At 42.5% G+C, this 21,795-nt stretch overlaps 1 protein-coding gene across 6 annotated transcripts; it reads right to left on the bottom strand.

Annotated features, from left to right (window-relative positions):
* Positions 1–2,331: 2,331 nt before the first annotated feature.
* On the bottom strand, positions 2,332–19,388 carry SPSB3 (splA/ryanodine receptor domain and SOCS box containing 3). Of its 6 annotated transcripts, none has more exons than XM_030211427.1 (8): positions 19,324–19,344; positions 18,054–18,185; positions 14,612–14,760; positions 11,426–11,603; positions 8,626–8,813; positions 8,311–8,413; positions 6,324–6,449; positions 2,332–2,730 (listed from the first exon to the last, which is right to left on the bottom strand). In XM_030211427.1, the coding sequence occupies exons 3-8, from the start codon at positions 14,738–14,740 to the stop codon at positions 2,351–2,353; spliced, it is 1,104 nt and encodes a 367-aa protein (XP_030067287.1). In that variant the 5' UTR covers positions 14,741–14,760; positions 18,054–18,185; positions 19,324–19,344; the 3' UTR covers positions 2,332–2,350. The 6 variants fall into 6 exon arrangements, with proteins under 6 accessions (XP_030067287.1, XP_030067286.1, XP_030067283.1 ...); XM_030211426.1 differs by having other exon boundaries at positions 18,058–18,185; XM_030211423.1 differs by lacking the exon at positions 18,054–18,185 and having other exon boundaries at positions 19,324–19,388.
* Between the last annotated feature and the right edge of the window lie 2,407 nt (positions 19,389–21,795).

The raw sequence follows: 21,795 nt of genomic DNA, 5'->3' as shown, positions 1-21,795 counted from the left end.
TTGGTGGGGCAGGATCTCTTCAATATTTTGGGGTGATGACTACTGTGACTAACTATGCCAGGTCCCTCCTCCTCCCCCCCCCCCCCCCAAGTCTGAACACTGAGCAGAGTCCAGAATAAAATGTTTTGCCACCCACATCCCATCAAGAGCACAGTAATACAGACCCCTACTTAACAAGGCATTACCCCCATGTGAAGAAAGATTTCCAGAGAACTTTCCCCCACCCTCACCGTGAGAAATGTTTGCATCTTCATTACAAGCCTACACCACAAGTCACTCACTGGAATTCAATAGACCGGATATAACTGTTCACGCCCACATCTTGTACACACATGAGCACCGGGATGCATGAACTACCCAGGCTGCCAACATTGACCGACATTGGCTGGGGTTTAAAGACTGGGAGTGGAGTTTCCAGCACAGAGACAGGAGGCAAAGGACAGCTGGGCTGCTTAACAAGCCCTAATGACAGCTTTGAGCTGGTGTACGTTTGGCGCACTGTCCTCTAAGCATTGGGGAGGAATAGGGAATCACCTCAACGGCATGCTCATTACGCTGTGAGGCAATGAGCTTGTCAGCTCTGAGCATTCAGCGCTAGTCCAGTGCCAATGGGCTCTAGTGCCATTTGGTTCTGAGCGTCAGGGTCCAAGAGTTAGGTTGTGAACTCTTATCTTCTGCAGCATCCCAAGGGTGGAAGACTGATCCACGAACCCAGCTCACCATGCATGATACTACGTAGTACTGCCACCAGCTCTAGTAATAATTTTCTTAATTAAATCCAAGCAGTTCAGACTGGTCAAATGATCATGAATGTCAGTCATTCTAAGGCTGCTCATGCCCCTAAAAAGCAACTTCTATGGGTAAAGATGAAGCTACTGTTTAAAACAGAGTGTAGAATAAGAAGCTTATCAGTATTATACCCCACACTGATCTCTTAAATATTTTTAAATGATTTTATTTTTACAAAGAATATTTTTAAACTAGATATACAGCACACTAACATTATTAAAAGGTAGATAAAAGTAGTCTAGTTGTCATGCTAGTCCACTGGAATATACAAAAATATAGGTTAAAACAAAAAATGTCAAGCGAGACCTTTAAATTGGACTAATTGAATACATTTCTTGTTTTTGGGAGCAGACACTGCTGATGAGATCTTTTACTCACTCTGCACGGACCTCAAGAATTGATGGTTGAAAAGTATAGGTCAGTGTTGAATTAAGTTATTTTGCAAACTCACTTCAAGCTTTGTTGTTAAACGGGTAATCAAATCCATGCAAAGATACAGTTAAGAAATATTAAGTTAGTCCAATATAAAGAAATCATTTTTGTTGTTAACCTTTATTTCTGAACACTACAAGTAACTGCCTAGAATAAATAAATAAATCAAATTTCCTATTGCCACAAAAATAAAAAATCCCAACCATACTTCTAAAACCAGTAGGTAGGTCTTTGTCAGAAGTTCTACAGCTACCATTTCCTCCCCCTTCCCCTCTGGCAATCAGAGCCATGTAGAGGTCAGTGTCACGTATCTGCAGGTACAAATGACTCCTTCAGAACCCATGCTGCTCGGCACCAACTATTGCACACACTTTGGCCGCTATAGTTCAGGTTCTTCTAAGTTGTAAGCATTTTCCTATTTTCATGATCAAAGGAAATAAGGTGACAGGTCAAAATGTGAGCCCAGTGAAGAGTCTCTGAAAAAGCTCAAAGAACATGTCCTCTTGTTTCAGTGATACAGCCTGCACCCACGCAATGTCAAATCAATGAAAAAATAAAAGTTAAAATTCTTTTCATTTTCTGTATTCTTTTGATTAAAATATTTTGTTATTGGACTATATGAACACAAAAAGCATGGATAGCCAAAAAGCAAAAACATATTTAAAAGTTTTCAGCTAATGAACATAATACCGTTCTGCACAGCAAGCAGCCAAGGCTGATTGGGCTACATAAGAATTAAAAAATACACATGGTGTCCATTTCATGTTCAGATGGTTGTTAGTGCACTGCTGCTACTCTTAAGCAATGATATTGTCAGGGAGAGGTGTGGTTATAGAATTCTCTAATGTGTCTTTGCTAGGGCTGTGAGAAAAAGGTTTTGTTCTTTTTGCCCCCTTTTTCACTTTTCAAATTTGTTTTAATACAAAGCGAGAATATCCTTAGAATGGAATCTAACTGCTATTAGGGAACATGCTTGTATTTCTTCTGTCCCATACACACCACTTTCTCAACTCATTACAAGAAGGATTTTGTTGAGGCAGTTGGCACTTACCAAATATTGCCGCCATGAGTAGGGGTAGGGTAAGGAAAACAAAAATCAGGTTTTTTTTAAAGCTTTGGCAAGGTATATTTATGTCCGCCTACAGCGCTTCCTTTGGCACCTCTCTCTCTCTGAGCCACATGAGCTGTCTGAGTCACTCCCAGAGGAGGTGGCAACAGGGACTTGGATTGAAGAGGAGGATTTTGTTGGCAAAGGCTTCACTGAGTTACAGTTCATATTCAGGACCCAGCCCAGCTTGTTACTGAGAACCTGCTTCAGTCCTGGTGGCAGGGGAAGAACCTCCAGTGTGTCCATGTAGTTGGGAAGCAATTGACGCAGGCGAACACAGCAGAGGTATTGAAGAGAAGTATGGCTGGAGCAGGAACGGATCACCTTCATGCTGCTTTTGGCTGCCGTGGAGCACACCATGGGGAAGAACTTTTTGTTATGTAGTTTAGTTGCTGCTATTCCTGTACAGAAAAGAACAAATCAGAACAGACTTAGTCACTCTAGTATTGCCTTGGAAACTGCCAAAAGTAAGGGGTAGAACACTCTTCAAAATATGATTATGAAGAGGGTATTTTGGCATCCTTAGCATTTCAGCCACATGAATCTATGCAAACAGATTATATCTCTTTCCTACCAGCAGATAAAGGTAACTGAGTTTTCAAGTAACATCATAAGATAGAAGCTGCTGTTCAGTTGGACCTGTCCAGTATTTCTCCACCTCCAGTGGATAGTAAGGTTCTTAGGCTGGTGGTGGTGGTCTTGGGCCTAGCTCCCCGCTGCTCAGGTTTTCTGGCCTACTGCCATAGTCAGGCCTAAAGACCTTGTTCCTGCCCCTGGTCCATCAGGTGGGGCCAGTTGAGTGCAGATCTATGGCTCCATAGCCCCCAGCCAGCACTTAATGATGCCTTTCTGCCCAGTGGCATAGAGCTGCTGCGTCCAGTTTGACTGCGTAACTCCTGGTATCACGCTGCTTATTGACATACACTACTGCTGTAGCAAGGTCCGACAACACTCGCACTGCCCTACCTTGTAGAATGGGTAGGAATTCCAGGAGCGTAAGCCTGATAGCCCTTGCCTTGACACAATTAAATCAACCAGACCAACTCCTGAAAGAACTAGAGCCCTGCTCCACTCTTGTATCAAAGTGAGCCCACCAGCCCCTGAGGCTGGTATCTGTGGTCACCACAATCCACTGTGGTAGACCCACAGGGACCACTCTGAATAGATGATATCATCAAACAAGGTCTGGCAAACCAGTGGCTCGGTCCCTGTGGAGCCCTTGCCTGCAGGGGTGTGGGTCCCCATCTCCCCTACTCTCCCTTCCCTCCCTAGCAGCACCCTGCAACTTGCTTTGTTTTGTACCTGTGCAGGAAACAGAATTTAAAAAAAAATGAATGAGCCTGTTTAAGGCTTTAAAAAAAACAAAAAACAATGGCAATAACAATAACAAAAGCAATGCTAAGCCACCTTGTGAGTCCAGGAACCGCAGGGTTCTGGGGAGCGCTGGGCCATACGTGGGCAGCGGGCAGGGGTATACTGATCTGGGCAAGATGACCATGTAGTCAACATGCTGGCAGGCAGATGCTTAGCACAGACTGGGTAAATTAAGGGCTGCTAGCCCCGCCTCTTAGAAGCTCTTGGGATCTATGATCCCAAGAAGCTTAGCGGAAACGGTGGGCAGTTTGGCCTCAGTGCCTTCTCCTTTATCTATTTTGCTGCACAAGTCCAGGAGGAGGGCTTACCCCAACTATGCCATACACCACAGCTATCGTGAAAAGGCATAGAGGAGGCCCTTGTGTGCAACGCTGCTGATCTTGGGCCATGGGGAAGCTCCACCCTCAGAAAGAGTGGAGATAAGGGCCCCACAACAGTCCTAGGCCACAGCAACATGTAATCCTTGGGGTATTAGCCTAGATGCTTCCATTCCTCTACAGGATTCCATAAGATGCGAGTTCAGACCCACATCTTCCTTGTGTGGAAGAGGCGGCACCATGACCTCTCTCCATGCCAGAGCCAGAAGAGGATACACTTCTGGAGGGCCTGGAAGGGTGCGCCCCCCCCCCCCCCAACAAGGCCTTTCCCCAGCATAAAGCACTCACATCCATGATGTTGATGAAATGGGAGTCCCTAGAGTGGAGCTTTGGGGGCGGGGGTGAAGACCTTCAAGAAGCTATATCCACTACTGGTGGAGGAGACTGACAAATATTGAGGTGGATGTCCTATCACAGCTGCAACCAAAAAGAACAATCGCTGTCAAAGGGGGGAGGAGTCAACCCTTAAGGAGGCTCACAAGAAGGGTGAGCACCTTCTCAAGCAGGCCTTGTTTTCAACGACAATGAGGGTTCAGTGGGTCAAGTTACGTTGTGTTGGTTTTAACATCTTCCCGATTCCCTGGAGGTGGCACATTTGGAGTCCAGGGCTGCCTTCCTTACAGATGCAAATGTCTTCTACGACCTGGTTCATGTTTCTTTATGCTTGGCACTAGCCTAATGATTAAAGCACCAGGCTTGACATGAAGGGTTCCCGATTCAAATCGCACTACTGCTCTTTGTGATCTTGGGCAAGTCACTTAACCTTCCATTGCCTCAGGCACAAAAATTAGACTGTGAGCCCTCCAGGGATAGCATCCCCGAATATAACTCACCTTGACCTACTACTGAAAAAGTATGAGCAAATATAATAAAGCATAGTCTCTCCTTCTGCAAAATGCTTAAACAAATAAATAAATAAATAAATAAATAAATATTAAGAATTTAGTTCTTGCCTTTTTCCAAGGCAAGCCACATTCAGGTACAGGTGGTATTTTCTCTGACCCTAGTGAGCTCATGATCAAGTTTGTACCCGAGGCAGTGGAGGGTTAACTAACTTGCCCAAGGTCACATGTAGAGAAAAGATCAGTCACTGTCTCACAGAGTTTATTTGTATAGAATCCCTTTTATCCTGTGTCATTTTCTGAAATGTTTTCCTTTCTGGTATCTTGCCTTTGTGGGAGCCACTTCATCTGATTATAGGTTACTCCTCTACTCTCCTGCAAAAGATGGTTACTCAAATAATTCACACCCCACCCCTTCCAAATCCCCATGATCCATCCAGATCGATATTGGGAATATTCTAAGAGAGGAGACAAGGTCCAAGGACAAACCACCAGGAAACAGAGGTCACCAGTGTAGGTGCCCTTGTGCTGTTCTTCTGGGACTACAAGCAAATCAGGTAGGCTGAGCAAGCACCAAGGTGTACATACAAGACCCAGAGGCCAGTTAACATCTCCCTGGGGATGAGATCCTGCCTTACCACTAACTAACTAAAATGGTGTAAGAATGGCCAAAACTGGCATGGCCACACAACCCCACAGCCCCTCCTGGGATAGGGATGACAGCAGAAGTGGACACGCCCACGGTCAGGCTGTTTACCTCTCTCTAATGGCTGCAGACATAACCTGCATGCAAAGGAGAGGACACCCCCAAAAGGAAGCAAGGACAATCTGTGAATGGTCCAAGAAAACACTATCAGTCCTATAATCAGATGAAGTGGCTCCCACAAAGGCACTTTCAGAAAGTGTCACAGGACAAAAAGGAATTCTATACAAATACATATGCTCCGGCTTAGAAGAGAAAATGTTCAAGATCAGCACCAGTGTCTACAAAAATGCCACTCATGACTAAAATGGTATTCTCACAGCAAACTAAGCTTGCTTGTATGCGGCCAGATTGTTGTTTTCACCAGCACTCATGTCTAAATGCAGTGCCAAAGAGATCAACTGTCTAGACCAGTAACAAAATCGTCTGATTAACATGAAAAGGAAATAAGATACCACAGTGGAGGCAGTGATGGAAATCTCTCTCATAAATATTCATTGTGGATATCCTGAAAACCTGACTGGTTGGAGTGCCTCCAGGATCAGGTTTGGGAACTACTGCTCTAAAAAGTCATAATTTCATTTCCTTTCATTTAGCTGCCCTGATCCAATAACTCCCTAATCTCAAGAGATCTAACTCAATGTAGTGAAATGTTGGTTCACCTTCCTTTTAGCAACGCCTCTCTCCTCTCTGTTTACCTATACATTTCCTGTTTTTGAAGAAGGTCAGCATGCCGTGCCAGGTATCCAAATGAACTCCAATGATGGAGCCCTGTCCAAACCGGGAGGAGAAGTTTTTCTTGTCCCCTTTGTGATGAAGCAGTCCTTAAAAGGCAGAAAGCGGAAGTATCTATTTACTAATTTTATACTGCATGGGTATTCATAAAAGTAACCATTTAAGCATACTTTAACTAGGGATTCTCAACTCCACAGCTCAGGATCAGCACACATACCTTGTTTTGAGAATATTCAAATATTTACAACAGAAACAAAGAATATGATGGCAGAAAAAAAAAAAAAATACCATACAGCCTATTTAATCTGCCCATCCACATCAACTACTCAGCATTACAATCCCATCCTCTCTCTCAAAGATTTCCTAGGTTTGTTTCATGCTTTCCTGAATTCAGATACTGTCCTTGCCTCCCCTACCTCCTCTGGAAAGCTGCTCCATGCACCCACTACCCTTTCTGTAAAGAAATATTTCTCCAGATTACCCCCTCACCTTGTGACCTCCTTTCCACTGAAGGAGGCATATCTCCTGTTCATTTATAACTTGGACGTATCCATCATATTTCCCATATCAAACCTCTTCTCTATGGTATACATATTTCTGTCTGCCCCCATATGATTTAGGATGATGACCACTGACCATTTTAATAGTCACCCTCTGGACTTCGAAGGCTGCAAGTTAATCTGGCCACTGAACACACATGCAATTTTATTCTGATAATTAACTAGATGACGAGACCTCAGTTGGTATACTGAGTGCAGTTGTGGTGATCAAACCTTCAAAAGGACAAACAGCCTTGAGTCGGTCCAGAGGGTGACTATTAAAATGGTCAGTGGTTGTCATCCCATATCAAACCTCTCTATGGTATACATATTTCTGTCTGCCTCTATATGATTTAGGATGACGACCACTGACCATTTTAATAGTCACCCTCTGGACTGGCTCAAGGCTGTTTATGTCCTTTTGAAGGTTTGATCACCACAACTGCACTCAGTATACCAACTGAGGTCTCGTCATCGAGTTATTTATCAGAATAAAATTGCATGTGTATTCGATGGCCAGATTAACTTGCTGCCTTTGAAGTCCAGACTTGAAAACCTGTTAAAAATATGCACACTCATTTCTAAGTCTCACTCATTAAGAATGTGTCAAACCCATTTGAAGGTTCTCTCACTTTTACACAGAGCCTCAGAGCCAGAGCAGCAGGAAAAATTGAACATATGTCTGAATTCTTTGCCTCACCCTGCCCCATCCCTCTTCCCTGAGCATAAAAGTACACATATTTTGATACCTTTGGCATATTTTAAACCATTGAATGGAGGACAATTTTCAGGCCTAAGAATTTATTTACCCAGGCAAATTCCTTTGAAAATTATCCTTATGTTGCTTCCATTTTTTCTATATCCTATTTCAGCTGGAGGGTGATTCTGCCTCTATAACATTTCATTAACAATCTAATCTGATGTTTATACACTGCCTTTCTGGTCCAGCAAAATACCGCCCAACATGGTTTACAGCAATATGAAAATATACAATAATAGCTAGCACCTCTCTACTCAAGTTTTAGACTTCACCTTGCCAATAAACAAGCTGGAAAGCAATTTTCCTTCTCCTTTTCACCAGAGAAGACTCCTTCCCACATTTATTCACAACTAGCAGATCCTTTCCTCTGTTGTGTTCATATCCAAACAGTTTCCTCAGCCCTGAAGAAGGGTTTCCTCCTCATGGCCTTAGCACTGCAGGAAAAGGTCCCTGTCACACTCCTGTGTCTTATATGTGCAGAAGATGACTCACATACACTAGAAATTGTCCTTCTCCCTTCATCAATATCCTGATCTGTACATGAGAGACTCCCCTACCATATTACCACCTGTGTGGCAAAGCTTCCCCTCAGTGTCTTCCGTGTGTCTGAATTGCCCCCCATGTCCTCGTTAACTTTCTTTGTTGCCTTACCTGTGTAGGAGAGCCCCCAGCTATCTTCATCCCTCCCTAGCAGGCTGCAGAACGTGTGCCGATATTTGTCCAGGTCTACATCAGATGTCCCGATTCCCACCATCTGGTCAGCAACCCATGTTGTATGGAAGAACAAAAAAAAAAAAAAAAGATTTGTTGTGGCATCAGATGCTGCTACTCGCAACTGAAATTTACATTCTTAAAAATTAAAATCCTTTCCCAATATGTTTTAAGTTTCTGTTATATATAGAATGCAAAGAACAATGTGTTATACAAATAACTTTGCCTCATATTCAGTCCTTTGGCTCCACATACCATGTCTGTGCCATAGACAGGTGAGGTCATTTTTATCTCCCAAAAGTGCTGTCCATCAGTCAGTAACTTATTGCCACGGATAGCAGCCGTGCCACAGCTGTACTCCATGTGGAAGCTCACTTTCCGGTTGTCACAGCTCAGAATGGTGGCAGTTGATTTGCTCATGTCATCCCAGACCCAGTCAAAGTCTGTTTTTAAGGAGAACCAAGCAAAAGATGGTATCAGTGCCAGTGCCCAGCCAAACCATAACTACTACTAGATGTGGGCAACACTGTAGAAAGGTAAAGAAATCATATAATAAACCATAAATGATAAAACAACCTGAGGGATATTTACAAAAGCCTTTGGGTTCTAAATTTAACAATTATTACCGAGTCACAAGTATTCCGGAGGATCCCAAAGAGTAGAGCCTCTCTGTAGCCTTCATATGCAGGAGATAAGCAGTGCTTATTCACAAGGCTAATATAGAAAGATCGTGGACTTTTCTTCCAGAAACATATTTAAACCCAACTATAACAACTGCCTTGATCACGTCTTCTGGCAATAAATTCCGCAGCCTCATCATATGCATTTTCTAGTCTTAGTATTATTTGAAAGGGTGAACAACCATTTCCCTATTCTACCCTAGTCATGATTTTATACACTGGTCATATTTCTTCCTGGTAGCTGTTTATTCTCTAAGCTGATGAATCTTAACATGTTAGCCTTTCCTTATAGGGGAGACATTCCTCACCTTTTATCATTTCAGTCACTCTTCCCTGTATCTTTTCTAGTTCTGCTATATCTTTTTTTGACATGCACATAGTACTCAAGGCATTATAAAATTGTGTTTTATTCTCTGTTCTAAATAACTCTTAATGTGCTATTTTATTTTTTGATTGCAGCCACACACTGTGCTGATTTTAATGTAATATGCACACTGATTCCAAAGTCTTTTTTTTCTGAGTGGCAACTCCTAATATGAACACTCACAAATATAAAGTATTGGACAAAAAAATAACGAAAATAAGTATCAAAAAGACAAGCTTTCTTCCTTCAATTTTCTGAAAACTGTCTTTTTGATATTTAATTATTATGAACCTGATATTGTATGAAGTACAGTTAGAATTCTTTTTCTCTATGTGCATCACTTTTCAACTTTGTCCACATTAAATTTCATCTGCCATTTAGATGTCCAGTCCCCCAGTCTCATCAGAGGCGCCTTCAAGAATCTGCTTGTGATTTAATAACTATGTTAAAAGATGCGCTCCATTTTCTTAGTAGAGAAAACTGACCATTTAGACCTGCTCTGTTTTCTTTTTCAATCCATGACTAGACACTGTCTCTTGTCCTCTGCCATTTTAACTTCCTCAGGAGTCTCTCATGAAGGACTCTGATTACTAAGACATCAGCAATTTTTGCAGGAAGATTACATTTCATCTCAAAGAAAAAGGAATCCAGAGCCCACAATTTGACTCAGGGGCGTAGCCACAGGTGGACCTGGGTCCACCCAAAATTTCTTCTCCCTTAATATGGCTGGCAGGATCCCCAAGCCTTGCCAGCCAAAGACCTCCTTCCCCGCTGACCAAACTTTCTCCCCTCCAGCACCCCCTCCCTCCTTTTCTTACCCGGTTGCCTGCCTGACTCGCTACCTCCCTAAGGCTCCTTCCCCAGCGGTTCGGAGCACTGGAAAAAAGAGCTTCCAGTATACAGCCGCGTGCTGCAACACTCACTCACGTGCTCATAGCCAGGCTCTAGTCTGCCGGAACCTCCCCCTGTGACACACTTCCTGCTGCCATTCCGGCATAGACTGACTGTGGCCGTGAGCCTGAGTGTTGCAGCATGTGGCTCTTACCAGCAGCTTGGGAAAGGAGCCTTAGGGTGGCAGCGGCAGGGAGAGGAAGACAATTTTTCTTTTCCTTTTTCCAGTGCTCAGAGCTGTTAGGGAAGGAGCCGCAGTTTTGAACTGGGGGGAGACCAAGGAGGTTAGATTGAGAACAGGAGACATGTAAAGATGTGATTTCATGTGCCCTAATGAAAGGTGAGTTTAATTTTACTTCCATTTAATTTCAATATAGTCCATCTTACTTTATAAGCTTTACTTTGAGCCTACTAGTAAGTGGGAAAAGGTGGGATACAAATGTAATAAATAAATAACACTAGGCTTCCTAAGACACATTACAAAAGCTGTTAAGATGAACCCATCAGGAAAAAGGATATCCTCACTGAATTTGGCCATCTCTATTGTATAGAACAGTGTAGAAAAATTAGCACAAAATACAGAGTTTATAACTGCCCGGCAGCTGCCTGAGATAAGTTTATTCAACAGGAAGGAGGTCTTGAGCTGGAAGGGCTTGGGGATCCCCACCAGCACAGGTACTTCATTTACTTTGGTGGTGGTGGTGGTGGTGGGGGGGGGGGGGGGTGTGGAAATTAAGTTAGGGTTTTCTTTTAGTTGAAGGGGTCCAGGGGATCCAAGATTTACCCAAACCCAGGTGGAAATTAAAATAGGGTTTTGTTTTAATTGGAGGGGGGTGTAACTAAATTAGGGTTTTGTCTTAGTTGGTGGAGGGACCGTGATGACATTTTTTTGCCCACCCACTTTGCTCTCGGGCCCACCCAAAACTGGCCATCTGGCTACGCCACTGATTTGACTAACTGAAAGCCATTTTCTGGCCACACTATCTTCAAGGAATACTAATACAAATACAGGCCTATGATTAGCACCCTGCAGTAACAAGTGGCGTCCTAAATGTGATTACAGATTTGGGCCATTTCAGGAATGTAGAAGGGAAAAACTTTAGCTGAATTAGTGTCCTACAGTCATCCTCTTCTCCGCACTGACAGTCTTTGACCCGGTGGAACGAATGCAGGCTTGGGCAGTATGGTGCCTCACTTTGATTTTCACAGTCACAATAGGATTCTCCCGTAACAGGAACTGCACTGGGGATGGCAGGAATGAGTGAAGGAAACTCTGGTTCAGAATCTGAGTCACTATGCTGATGAGATAAAAGCAGAAATAGAACACAGTTACAAGTTCACTGTATCATCCTATGGCACTTTTATAGCATAAAATGCTTTAAGAGAAGGGGTGAAAGGGAAACAAACATTGCAGATAAAACTGGCAGACCCATTTTGGGTTTCAATGTTTGGCAATAATTTTCTACAAAAATAGAATACATAGCTTTGCCCCCCTCCATCCCCCCCAATATGTTTAATCTGTGTCTAACATTTAGAGGCAACAAGGTATTTCAGGTTCTATCTGGGGGCAAAAAAAAAACACTCTTGGAAAATTTAACAAAATGGGTTGGCGTTTGGGGAAGGGGGTGGTAACACTGGTCTAGGGGTTCTAGAGAAATAAGGTGCCTTCCACAAAATGAACTAGTGCATTTCTGCTGGAGAAGCAGTTCCAGCTTCTACAGTACAGAAACTTAGAGGTAGATATTCAGACCATGGTGATCAAAGGTTTTTAAGCTGCTTACAGCCATGGGTGGGATTAACCCTGAATATTCAGTACTGGGCCAAGTCCAGACTCCAGCACTGAATATCTGGCTAGGTGCAGTTACCCAGAAGTGGGTACCAGTCAATATTCAGACCAGTTAGCTTGGCAAATAAAAAGTTAGGGCAGCTTTTTTGCTGTCCTAACTTTATCCGCTTACTTAGCCAGTTAACGGATTAAATATCCCTGCTAATCTGTTTAGGAGTGGAGCCGGCACTTAACTGCCCCAGCATTAACTGATCAGTGCCTGAGGTCAGAGGCAATATTCAGTGGCATTACCCGCTTAAGTGCTACTGAATATTGCCAGATAGCCGGGCAGGACAATTTGAAATGTCAGGCCCTTAGTGAAAATATAGCAGTTAGGGAATTGCTTCTTTCAAACTGTCTCACGCCTGTTCTCTATTCTACCAAACTCACCCTGCACCCAATATACTCACAAAATCCCCTTACTTCACCCCCATTCCCACATACCCCTGGGTTTATGCAATTTTTTATTTTGATTTAGCTCACACATTTTCAGTAGTAGCTCGAGGCAAGTTACACTTATGTACTGTAGTTAGGAGGGCTTGCAACCTAAATTCTATGCCTGAGGCAATGGAGTGACTTCCCCAAGATCATAAGAAACGTAGAGGCCGATCGAATTTCTGTTTTGGTTATGCTTCTGAAACCAGCCTAAAAATCCTTTTTCTGCTGGTTTCGGTTTTGGTCAAAAGATCATTTTAATTTTTAGTCATGTTTTCGGTTTTGGCCAAAAATGACCATGTGTTTTCAGTTGCCGAAGTCCCTGGTATATTCGGATGCTGTGCCAAATCCGGACTTGCTGCCACCGACCATTTCCTCCACATCCTGAGGGATCCCTGGCTTGCAAGCACTGCGGTGCCATGATGCCAGCGGGTCCCACAATGGGAACACTGCTTAACTGCTTCCGTGGGAGTTACCATTCACCACGACTGTCATAAGTGCACCACAATGTGGTCCCAAGTGGTAAGACATGATTCCTTCTGCTGCACCAAGTGGAACTTGCAGTCTTCCCACTGGTTCAGAGTCAGACATACCACTGCTGGCCGCTCTCCCCAAGCTCCAAGTCTTACCCCAGATGAGAAAGTATCAGGACTGTCCCATGCTCTCCAGTAAACCTCTTTCCTTCTTTTTTTAAAAAGGTTGTTTTGCTGGAAAAGGAGAGCTCCACAGGAAACAGGGGAGAGGTGAAGGGAGGGAAGAAGTAAATTCAGAAGGCACTAGACACAAGGATCTTAAGACCTCCAGATATGACTCTGCAGACTCAGCCACCTGCAGAGCTCAACTGGGGATCAGCTGACAGTGTTGCCAGATGGAAAAAATTTGTCACGCCCAAAGCCAGCCAAAAACCGCACAAAGTCAATTTGCATGTGAATGACATCATTAATAAATAATGAGTCAATTTGCATATGAATTACATTAATAAATATTAATGAGGCATTTGCATACAAATGACGTCATTAAGCCCGCCTCCGTGGGGCTTCTATTGGCTGCGGCTGTGGGAAAGCCAGCCAACCCGCAGCCAGTGGCCACGGGAAAAAACCGCAGTGGGCAAAAAAAAACGCTGGCGGGGCCTAAAAAACTCACTCAAAATCCCGCAACCCGCATGCAGCGTGAAAAAGCAGTAGCGGCTCACGGAAAGGAGCCCAATTAGGCGAGAAACCGCAGCCCTGGCAACACTGCAGCTGACCAGGAGCAAATCACTCAAAACCAAAGGCTGAAAAGTGTATTCATCCACCTGCTGGATGCCAAGAGAGATATGTCTCAGCTCGGGTTTCAGTTCTCTATCTCCATCTGCTGGTTGATGGACAATTATCCCACAGGTTCTAGAACAGTGGGAAGCTACGTAATGGAAACTAAGAATATTTTTATATTGGCCTATTGGCCAGTTTGAGGAGTCATTTATTGCTACATCATCATTTTTATTTATTGGGAATTTATTAACTGCATTTATGAAGAGATTCACCGAAGGTGGTGTACAATAGGTACAGTTTAAATGAAAACTTATAACATTTTTTTGCTTATGTCAAGACACTTCTATCTACTCACTCTGCATCTGGACTAACTTGCTGCACACACTTTAAAGACCAGTTCCTTATATCTTATTCAACTGAACATATTTCTTTAGTTTAGCCATCCCTATCTATTTATCCTAATTGACTTTATACTACTCATCTTGTCCCGTTTATATTATCTCAACTGCCCTTGCCCCCCTAGCTTCATATAAAAATGCTTCACTGTATTGTACAAACAACGTTAGCATCATGTCTATAGGGTGAGGCAAAAAACAAAAAAAAGTAACCTCCTAGAGTTTTTTTGTTGTTTTCTCAGCAACCGCTTTGATTTAAATTACAGGGCGTGCAGCAAGCTAGTCCAGATGCAGAGTGAGTAGATAGAAGTGTCTTGACATAAGCAAAAAAATGTTAATGCTCCCTTTCACTACTAAAATATTACTGGAGAGACTTGGTCTCTGGGAAGGTCAGAACACACCTGTCCATCCGAGTCATAGCCCCATCCTTCTCCACCTGATGTCAAGGCCACTGCCCGTGCGTCTGTATCACGCTGCACCCCGCTGAGAACAAAATGCCAGGCTCTGTTGTTCCGTGGACGTCGTGCCATGCTGCTCTGCTATAAGAATTCTATGAGAACAAAAGCAAAAATTGGGTGACCACATTTCTATTCTCTAAAATGTAGGGCAGGCTTCTAACACTTCCTCTGACAAGATGACATTTGCTATCACTTCATAGCTGCATAAGTGACATAAAAAGAACTTCTCTTCCTCTCACCAAAAGATTTCCACATAAAATTACTTTTGAAAGCAATGCAAAGTAAGTTTTAGGACTTGATTCATGCCACTCAAATTAGAAAATTTCCAGCAAACACTACCAACACACATGTACAAAAATATTCACATACTACATTTAGAAAAAGCAGCAGAGAGATACTGATCTCAGAGAATCAAAGCACTGTTCAGTGCAGAGCTTTGGGCTAAGCTCCGCTCTTCGCATATTACAAGTACAATTTCAGAAGTGTTTCACCAGTAACCAGCTGTCGAAGAGCTACTCTTCCTCAACAGGGCTAGAAGTCCAAATTTTCTCCCATAAGACATTTTTAGCCACACTGAAAGAAGTGTTCTTGCAGGCATATTCAAATAACAATATATAGTATGGCATGATATGCTTCTTACAATTTCAACAGAATATATAACCCATCTTAACAGACAGCATAGGGTGTAAGTGAAGGTGGAACATATAGATAAAAGAGTGTAAATGAGTCAGAAAATAAGGGGACTAATTTAAAGAAAGTTGCATGTGAAGTCAGAAAGGTGCATAAATATAATTTCAGCTAGGGTAAAAGTAGATAAGCAAGTCCTGCTACAGTATGGGCAGATTGGTGTTACTCCTTGGGTGTCAGTACCAAGTTAGTTGCTTCTTCAATTAAAGGCTTCTTGCAATATACAGGAGACTCATTATCCTTTTTTTTCACATGCTCTTAGGATATCAGCAAAAGGGGCAGAGGATACAAGAACAGCACACTTAGAGCTTAGTGTCACTGCAGCCTTCAAGAAAGAATTCAAAAATGCTTCCTTCACACACTTCAGGGATAAGTACCTAAATGACACAGTTTATGCGCTCTGACTGAAGATGTGGCTAACCATGAATTGGAGAGCTAAAGAAGGTAGTCTAGAACAGTTGATACATGAAAATCTAATCCATATGAATGTTCATTATCACAACAGTGCTCAAAGCGTTGCCATTTGAATGTGTATGCTTTCTTTCTGGAATCCTTTTGTGCAGCTAAAAGCACTTCTATCCCTCCCTGAAAATAAACTGAGGATCTTTGGTGATGGTTCTAGCAGCCAAGTGGTTAGGATGAGAGATGGAGACTCAGGTGAACCAGGGCCCTGTTCTGAGCAATGAGATCTTCCTCTTCAGGAAGGCGTACAGGTGGAAGCCTGTCTAAAAACGGGTACCAAAAAATCCTGGAGTCCAACATCAGGGGTATCATTAAATTGAATAGTAGTAGATCCTTTTCAAGCAGGGCCATAAGAGACCATAATCAAATTGCCACATTCTCTGCCCACCAGGGACACTATCGATGCATGGTCTGACCACGCCTGTGGCTTAATGGAGGCTGTTCATAAAAGATGGAGCTTGCTTCTCCCGCTCACAATTTGTAAATGCTGCAGTCTCTGGAATGTCACAGAATCTAAGGTTACAGTGTCTGGTCTGATTTTCCAAATCCTCCAATTTATCTGTTAGCACCGCCATAGCTTGCTTTAAGTATGCATAGTACTTTTCCAGGCCACCTACCCGCTTCCGCCTGCTCAATGGAAAGCTCTGCATCTCCCAGTCGGAGGCCCAGTTCCTGGATTTCATCCTGCGAGTCTGGTCCTAGTGTGATGTGCACTGCTGTCATGTCTGATTTAATTTCTAGCATCCAATCTTATTTCAGCCAAGGAGGTTTACAATGGCACATGCCTTGAGTTTTCTTCACCTCCCATCACTGCTCCTGCAACTGCTAGTGTCTCCACTTGGCTCACTGCCACACTGTCATGGGATCTCTGCTCCTACACTGCTACTGCACAAAAAGTTTGTCAGGTCAATAAGTTTGCATGTTGTATTCATCACCACTGGTTTGTGATATTTGTAGTGAGGAACTCATCAAATCCAGGGCTGGCAAAAAGGATTATGGCGTCAAACCAACTTCGGTGCCTTCCCTCCTCCTCCCCCCCCCAATGGGTCTGGCATCTCTCTCTCCGTTGCTCACATTCCTCTCCTACCTTCTCTGTCCCCTCCTGCAGTCCTAATTTCGACCAACCCCTGGGTCTTCCCTTTGCCAAATCCTGCTCACAGGAAATTTAGAGGAGGCAGGACACTGCAGAGGAAAGACCCAGGGGTTGGCCAAAAGCAGCCTGTTGTTCACACTGCTGCTAACAGTAACCAAGGTAATCTTTACAGGACCACAGGGTGGAGGAAGAAAGGGAGGGAAAGAGAGAGGGAGAAAGAAGACGATGCTGGATTGGGGGGGGGGGGGGGTGGAGACTGAGGGAGAGAGAAAGCTTAACCTTTAGATATATTTGACATATGATGACATTCAACATATATCATTATGTAACATAACATGATATATATAAAATTATTACATTACAATAAAACCATAATAAGCAACATTTTCAGAGTTAGGAGGATTAAAACTATAAAATAAAATCAAGATTTGTTCAACAGATGCTCATGAAACAGGAAGGCCTTAACTGCTTTTCTAAAGAGCTGGTAATTATTTAACCATCTAACTGAAAAAGGAAGAGAAAACCAAGGCTCCTCAATAATAAAATTACTTCTTACAAATCTGCTACATCATCCTTTTCCTAACTGCCGGAATGCTTAATTTCATCAGATTCTGAAAACTGTATTTTAGATTTCTTACAACTCTTAGCAGGAGATATCAAGTAAGGTCATATAAAGTTTGAACTTTACCCTGGCTTCCATTGGGAGCTGATGTAAATGTACAAATAAAGGTGTTATTTTATCAAATTTTCAAGCAGAATATGAGTTTTACCGATGTATTCTGAATCATTTGTAGCTTTTTAAAAATTATAATTGAGCATCCTGCTCTTGAGATCCAAAATGGAATGAAATGTGTCCCTCCTTTCTTGGGCTATGTTGGCACTGCTGCACTGGATAACTGTCCAATGTAGGAAACGCAATACCAACCAGTGTGGAGGAAAAAGGCTCAGATCTGAGCACTTTATATGCACTTCTTATTCCATCATTGGCATAAAAAAAACTTCACCTCTGGTTAATACTGCTGTTTTTAAATACTCATAAATGTTCATAAATCTCAAAATTTTTTTAAATGTCATGAGTTCTCAAAAATAATGAATGCAACATATTTTAAGACAATGCAATCCAAACTAGAACAAGACAGAAACGTACCTGTTCTCTGTTAGACCGTCATTCAACACTTCTGGCAGGGGCTACAATTATAGGAACATCCATTCCAATGTCCTCTGTTCCATAACCAACAAAGGCCCTTATTTCACATCAGTTGGTCCGTCCATACCCTGAGGAAGCAAAGTGAAAGGTATTCACGAAATAAGGCCCTTTATTGGTTTTGAAACGGAGGACATTGGAATGGATGTTCCTGTAATTGTAGTACCTGCCAGAAGATTGAATGACGGTCTAACAGATAAGTTTCTGTCTTGTTCTAGTCTGGATTGTATTATTTTCTATTCTTTTCTGAATAAGTCCTAAAACATAAAATCTTATATACCACAGTGCTGTTTACTTCACAATATAATTTGATTGCTTACTTTGAGGCTCTTTTACTAACATTGCAGCTAAGGCATCTGCACGTACTATCCATTTTTTTAGCACTGGGACGGAGAGAAGGCATATACTGCACTAAGCAGTTAATGCAGAGACATCATAATGCACTTACCGATTAGCACAATTGGTGTGTAAGCCCTTAATGCGTAGAAATAGGTGTCGATGATGGGGAAAATTAGTGTGTGGCCATTAATGGGAATAATGGAAAATATAACCATTTTACCACCATGTTAAAAGCAGCCTCAGTTGTGCAGGAAAGACCAAGACTGGGGATAGCGCAGGCCACTTTTTAGTGCAGCTTTGTAACCTCTTTGGCTTAACACAGTCCACCACTGTATGGCTTTTTCCCACCATTTTATAATTCAAGAACACATACGAGTTGGTCTACTAAATTGTAAAGATTACTATAACCTCATATTTTATGTGCTGTTTAACATATTCATTTACAGACCACATTTCTAAATGTTTGATTTAACCAACGTGGCATGCAAAATATACAAACCACTCCCCTGTCATCAGGTTTTGTGAAGGTCTTCCTATGTCTATCTCACACAGTCCCATCCTCTGAAACTAGACACCTCAAGTCAAATGGGTTGATAAAAACGCACACATATTGCTTTGCGATCTGCGTCCCAGACCCATACATACAACTTACACCTGTGTTCATTTCATCTTCCTTTTCCCAAATAGAAAGCGTTGTACCACACCCCCGGAGCCATCTATGGCTTCCGGTTTTAAAATGCTCTTTCCTTCCCTCTCTCAAATCCTTAAGTATTATCTTCCGTGCCTCCAAAATCGGAAACAAAATGCCAATTCATCAGAACGGCAGACGGACTATAAGGAACCGACAGACCTAGGCTCAGGTTCTCTTACCTCTTCTCGGGACGCGGCCTACCCTGCTACGTCCCACCACTCCCAGGCCTACTACTAGCGTCAGGGCGTGGAAACAGAAGACGGGATGACGTCAAAACGTTGAAGCCAATTAGGTTGATTTTCCTTTCCCTCTCCTCCGCGCATCCGTTATCCCAGTTCACTCAAAACAAAGCAAACTACTACTACTACAAACCTGTGAGCTGCTCTATCCACGTTGTCGTTCTTTATTGTCGGTAGCATTTTTATTTGATGTCACTTATATTTTCAAACATACCGGCTCGTACAGCATACGGATGTACAGAGAAAGTATTTACTGATGGGTTCATCTTAACTGTTGTAATCTGCCTTGGGAAGCCTGGTGTTATAAAGAAATTATATTGAAATTACATGGAAGTAAATTGGGCACATGGAATTTTATTTTTGTTACATTTGTACCCCGTGCTTTCCCACTCATGGCAGGCTCAATGCGGCTTACATGGGGCAATGGAGGGTTAAGTGATTTGCCCAGAGTCACAAGGAGCTGCCTCTGCCTGAAGTGGGAATCGAACTCAGTTCCTCAGTTCCCCAAGACCAAAGTCCACCACCCTAACCACTAGAATCACATCTTCACTTCACCTGTTTTGTAGAAGTTTACAATTTAGATACACAAACGGATTATTCTGTTTTGAGGCATGTTTCAAAACAAACGGTTTTGTAAGTCAAAATAAAAATACATATTTTGTTTCATGTAGATGTCTTTTGTTTAAACATAACTAAATGGACTATAAGCCCCTAATGCAGTCCATTGGTTTTCTTATAATTTGTTCTTGTGCCAAAACTGAAAACTGTTATCTATCTGGTCGATAATAAAACACTATCCACCCTAAAAGGTTGTTTAATGGCTTTACAGGAGGAATTGTAATATTGAATAAATAAGTGTATGTGACCCTAGTGATGCATCCAAAGTTTATATAATCCTCAAGAAAGACAGTTAATCATTTAACTTATTAGTGAAACATAACCACAGAGGCATGGTATGGTTGTATTTTCAATATGGTAATACTAGGGTCCAGCTAAGGAACAGGTTATTTTGAGTTAGTCTTCAATGGACTAAATTTGTTTTCCTTGTGTCATCACTATCCAGCTGGATAGACAGAGTCTTCAAAAGTGGAGGATAAAGGGTTTTCTTTTTTGACATTTATATCACACATTATCCCAAGCAATGTTGGTTTAAATGTGGCTTACATTTGAGAATACAGAGAGACAGAATAATAGAATTCAGTTATATCATGGGAGCAAATAGATGGATATGTCTGAAACACGTAACAAAGTTGAGATTAGCATATACCCAAATGGGCATTTAAAAGTCTGTCCTTTAATGATGCTGCATGTTCAGAAATCATAGCCATGAGTATAGACAATTATTCAAATATTATCACATATACACCAGAACAGGCATCCATACACACATAAAAGTAAACAGCAACTTATACAGGGTACATCCAAAACTTAATTTTGATTTTCTCATTTTCATCTCTCAAAATTCCAGACAGCAGATGTACAGATCAGTAGGACCTAGAGCAGTCCAAAACAAGTAAAGTCAGAAAGAACACAGTATATACCTAGTTGTTCAACCACCCTTAGGATTCACCTTTGGGTTTAAAAAGCAAAACCATGTGCAGTGGCGTAGGAAGGGGGGCAGTGGGGCGGTCCGCTCCGGGTGCACGCACTGGGGGGGGGGGGGTGTCGGCTCGCTGGTTCCCTGCTCTTTCTGCCCCGGAACAGGTTACTTCCTGTTCCGGGGCAGAGAAAGCAGGGAAGCAGCAGAGCCAACGCAGCTCCCAGTGATGTGCACTGGGGGCGGATCGGCCCTCCCGCCTGCCCCCTGCTGAAAGGTAGGGTGCGTTTCGGGGGGAGCGCTCTGGAGGGGGGGAGCACTCCGGGGGGGGGGGGGGGCGCCGCGCATTGGCGACCCGCCCCGGGTGTCAGGCACCCTCGCTACGGCACTGACCATGTGCATGTAAGGACTGGATAAACAAATTAAAACATAGTTAAAAGCAAATGCCCTTAATATGTAATACTTGGTAGCAATAATGAAACAATGATGGAATATTCACATAGCAAGCAGTCTGAGCAAACAGATTTATTTTCCATTGAACATAATTAACTTTGTATGAACTTCATGTGCTGAACTGAACAATGTTGGCACATTTAGTTTTACTTGACAGAACTTCTGCATGAAGTCCTGCATGAAGCCCTTTCTTCATCATTCAATACTTCTCTGTGAAATAGTAGTAATAAAAAAAGGCAAGTACATTTTTATAATATACCACTGCCGTTCCACAAAACGAAAAGTAGAAAGTTCCCACATGCCAATATGCCATCTTTTCTTTTGATGTAGGCAGGAAAAGAAAAGATGTTAAATGCTCTCAGGTGAAAAAAAAAAGATGTTAAATGCTCTCGAGTTTCAACCTAATTAATATTTTTTAATTG

The sequence above is a fragment of the Microcaecilia unicolor genome, chromosome 8 (assembly GCF_901765095.1).
Source record: "Microcaecilia unicolor chromosome 8, aMicUni1.1, whole genome shotgun sequence".
NCBI classification, from domain to species: domain Eukaryota; kingdom Metazoa; phylum Chordata; class Amphibia; order Gymnophiona; family Siphonopidae; genus Microcaecilia; species Microcaecilia unicolor.
The sequence above is the reverse complement of the archived record's forward strand: the minus strand, read 5'-3'. Positions and strand labels throughout refer to the sequence as shown.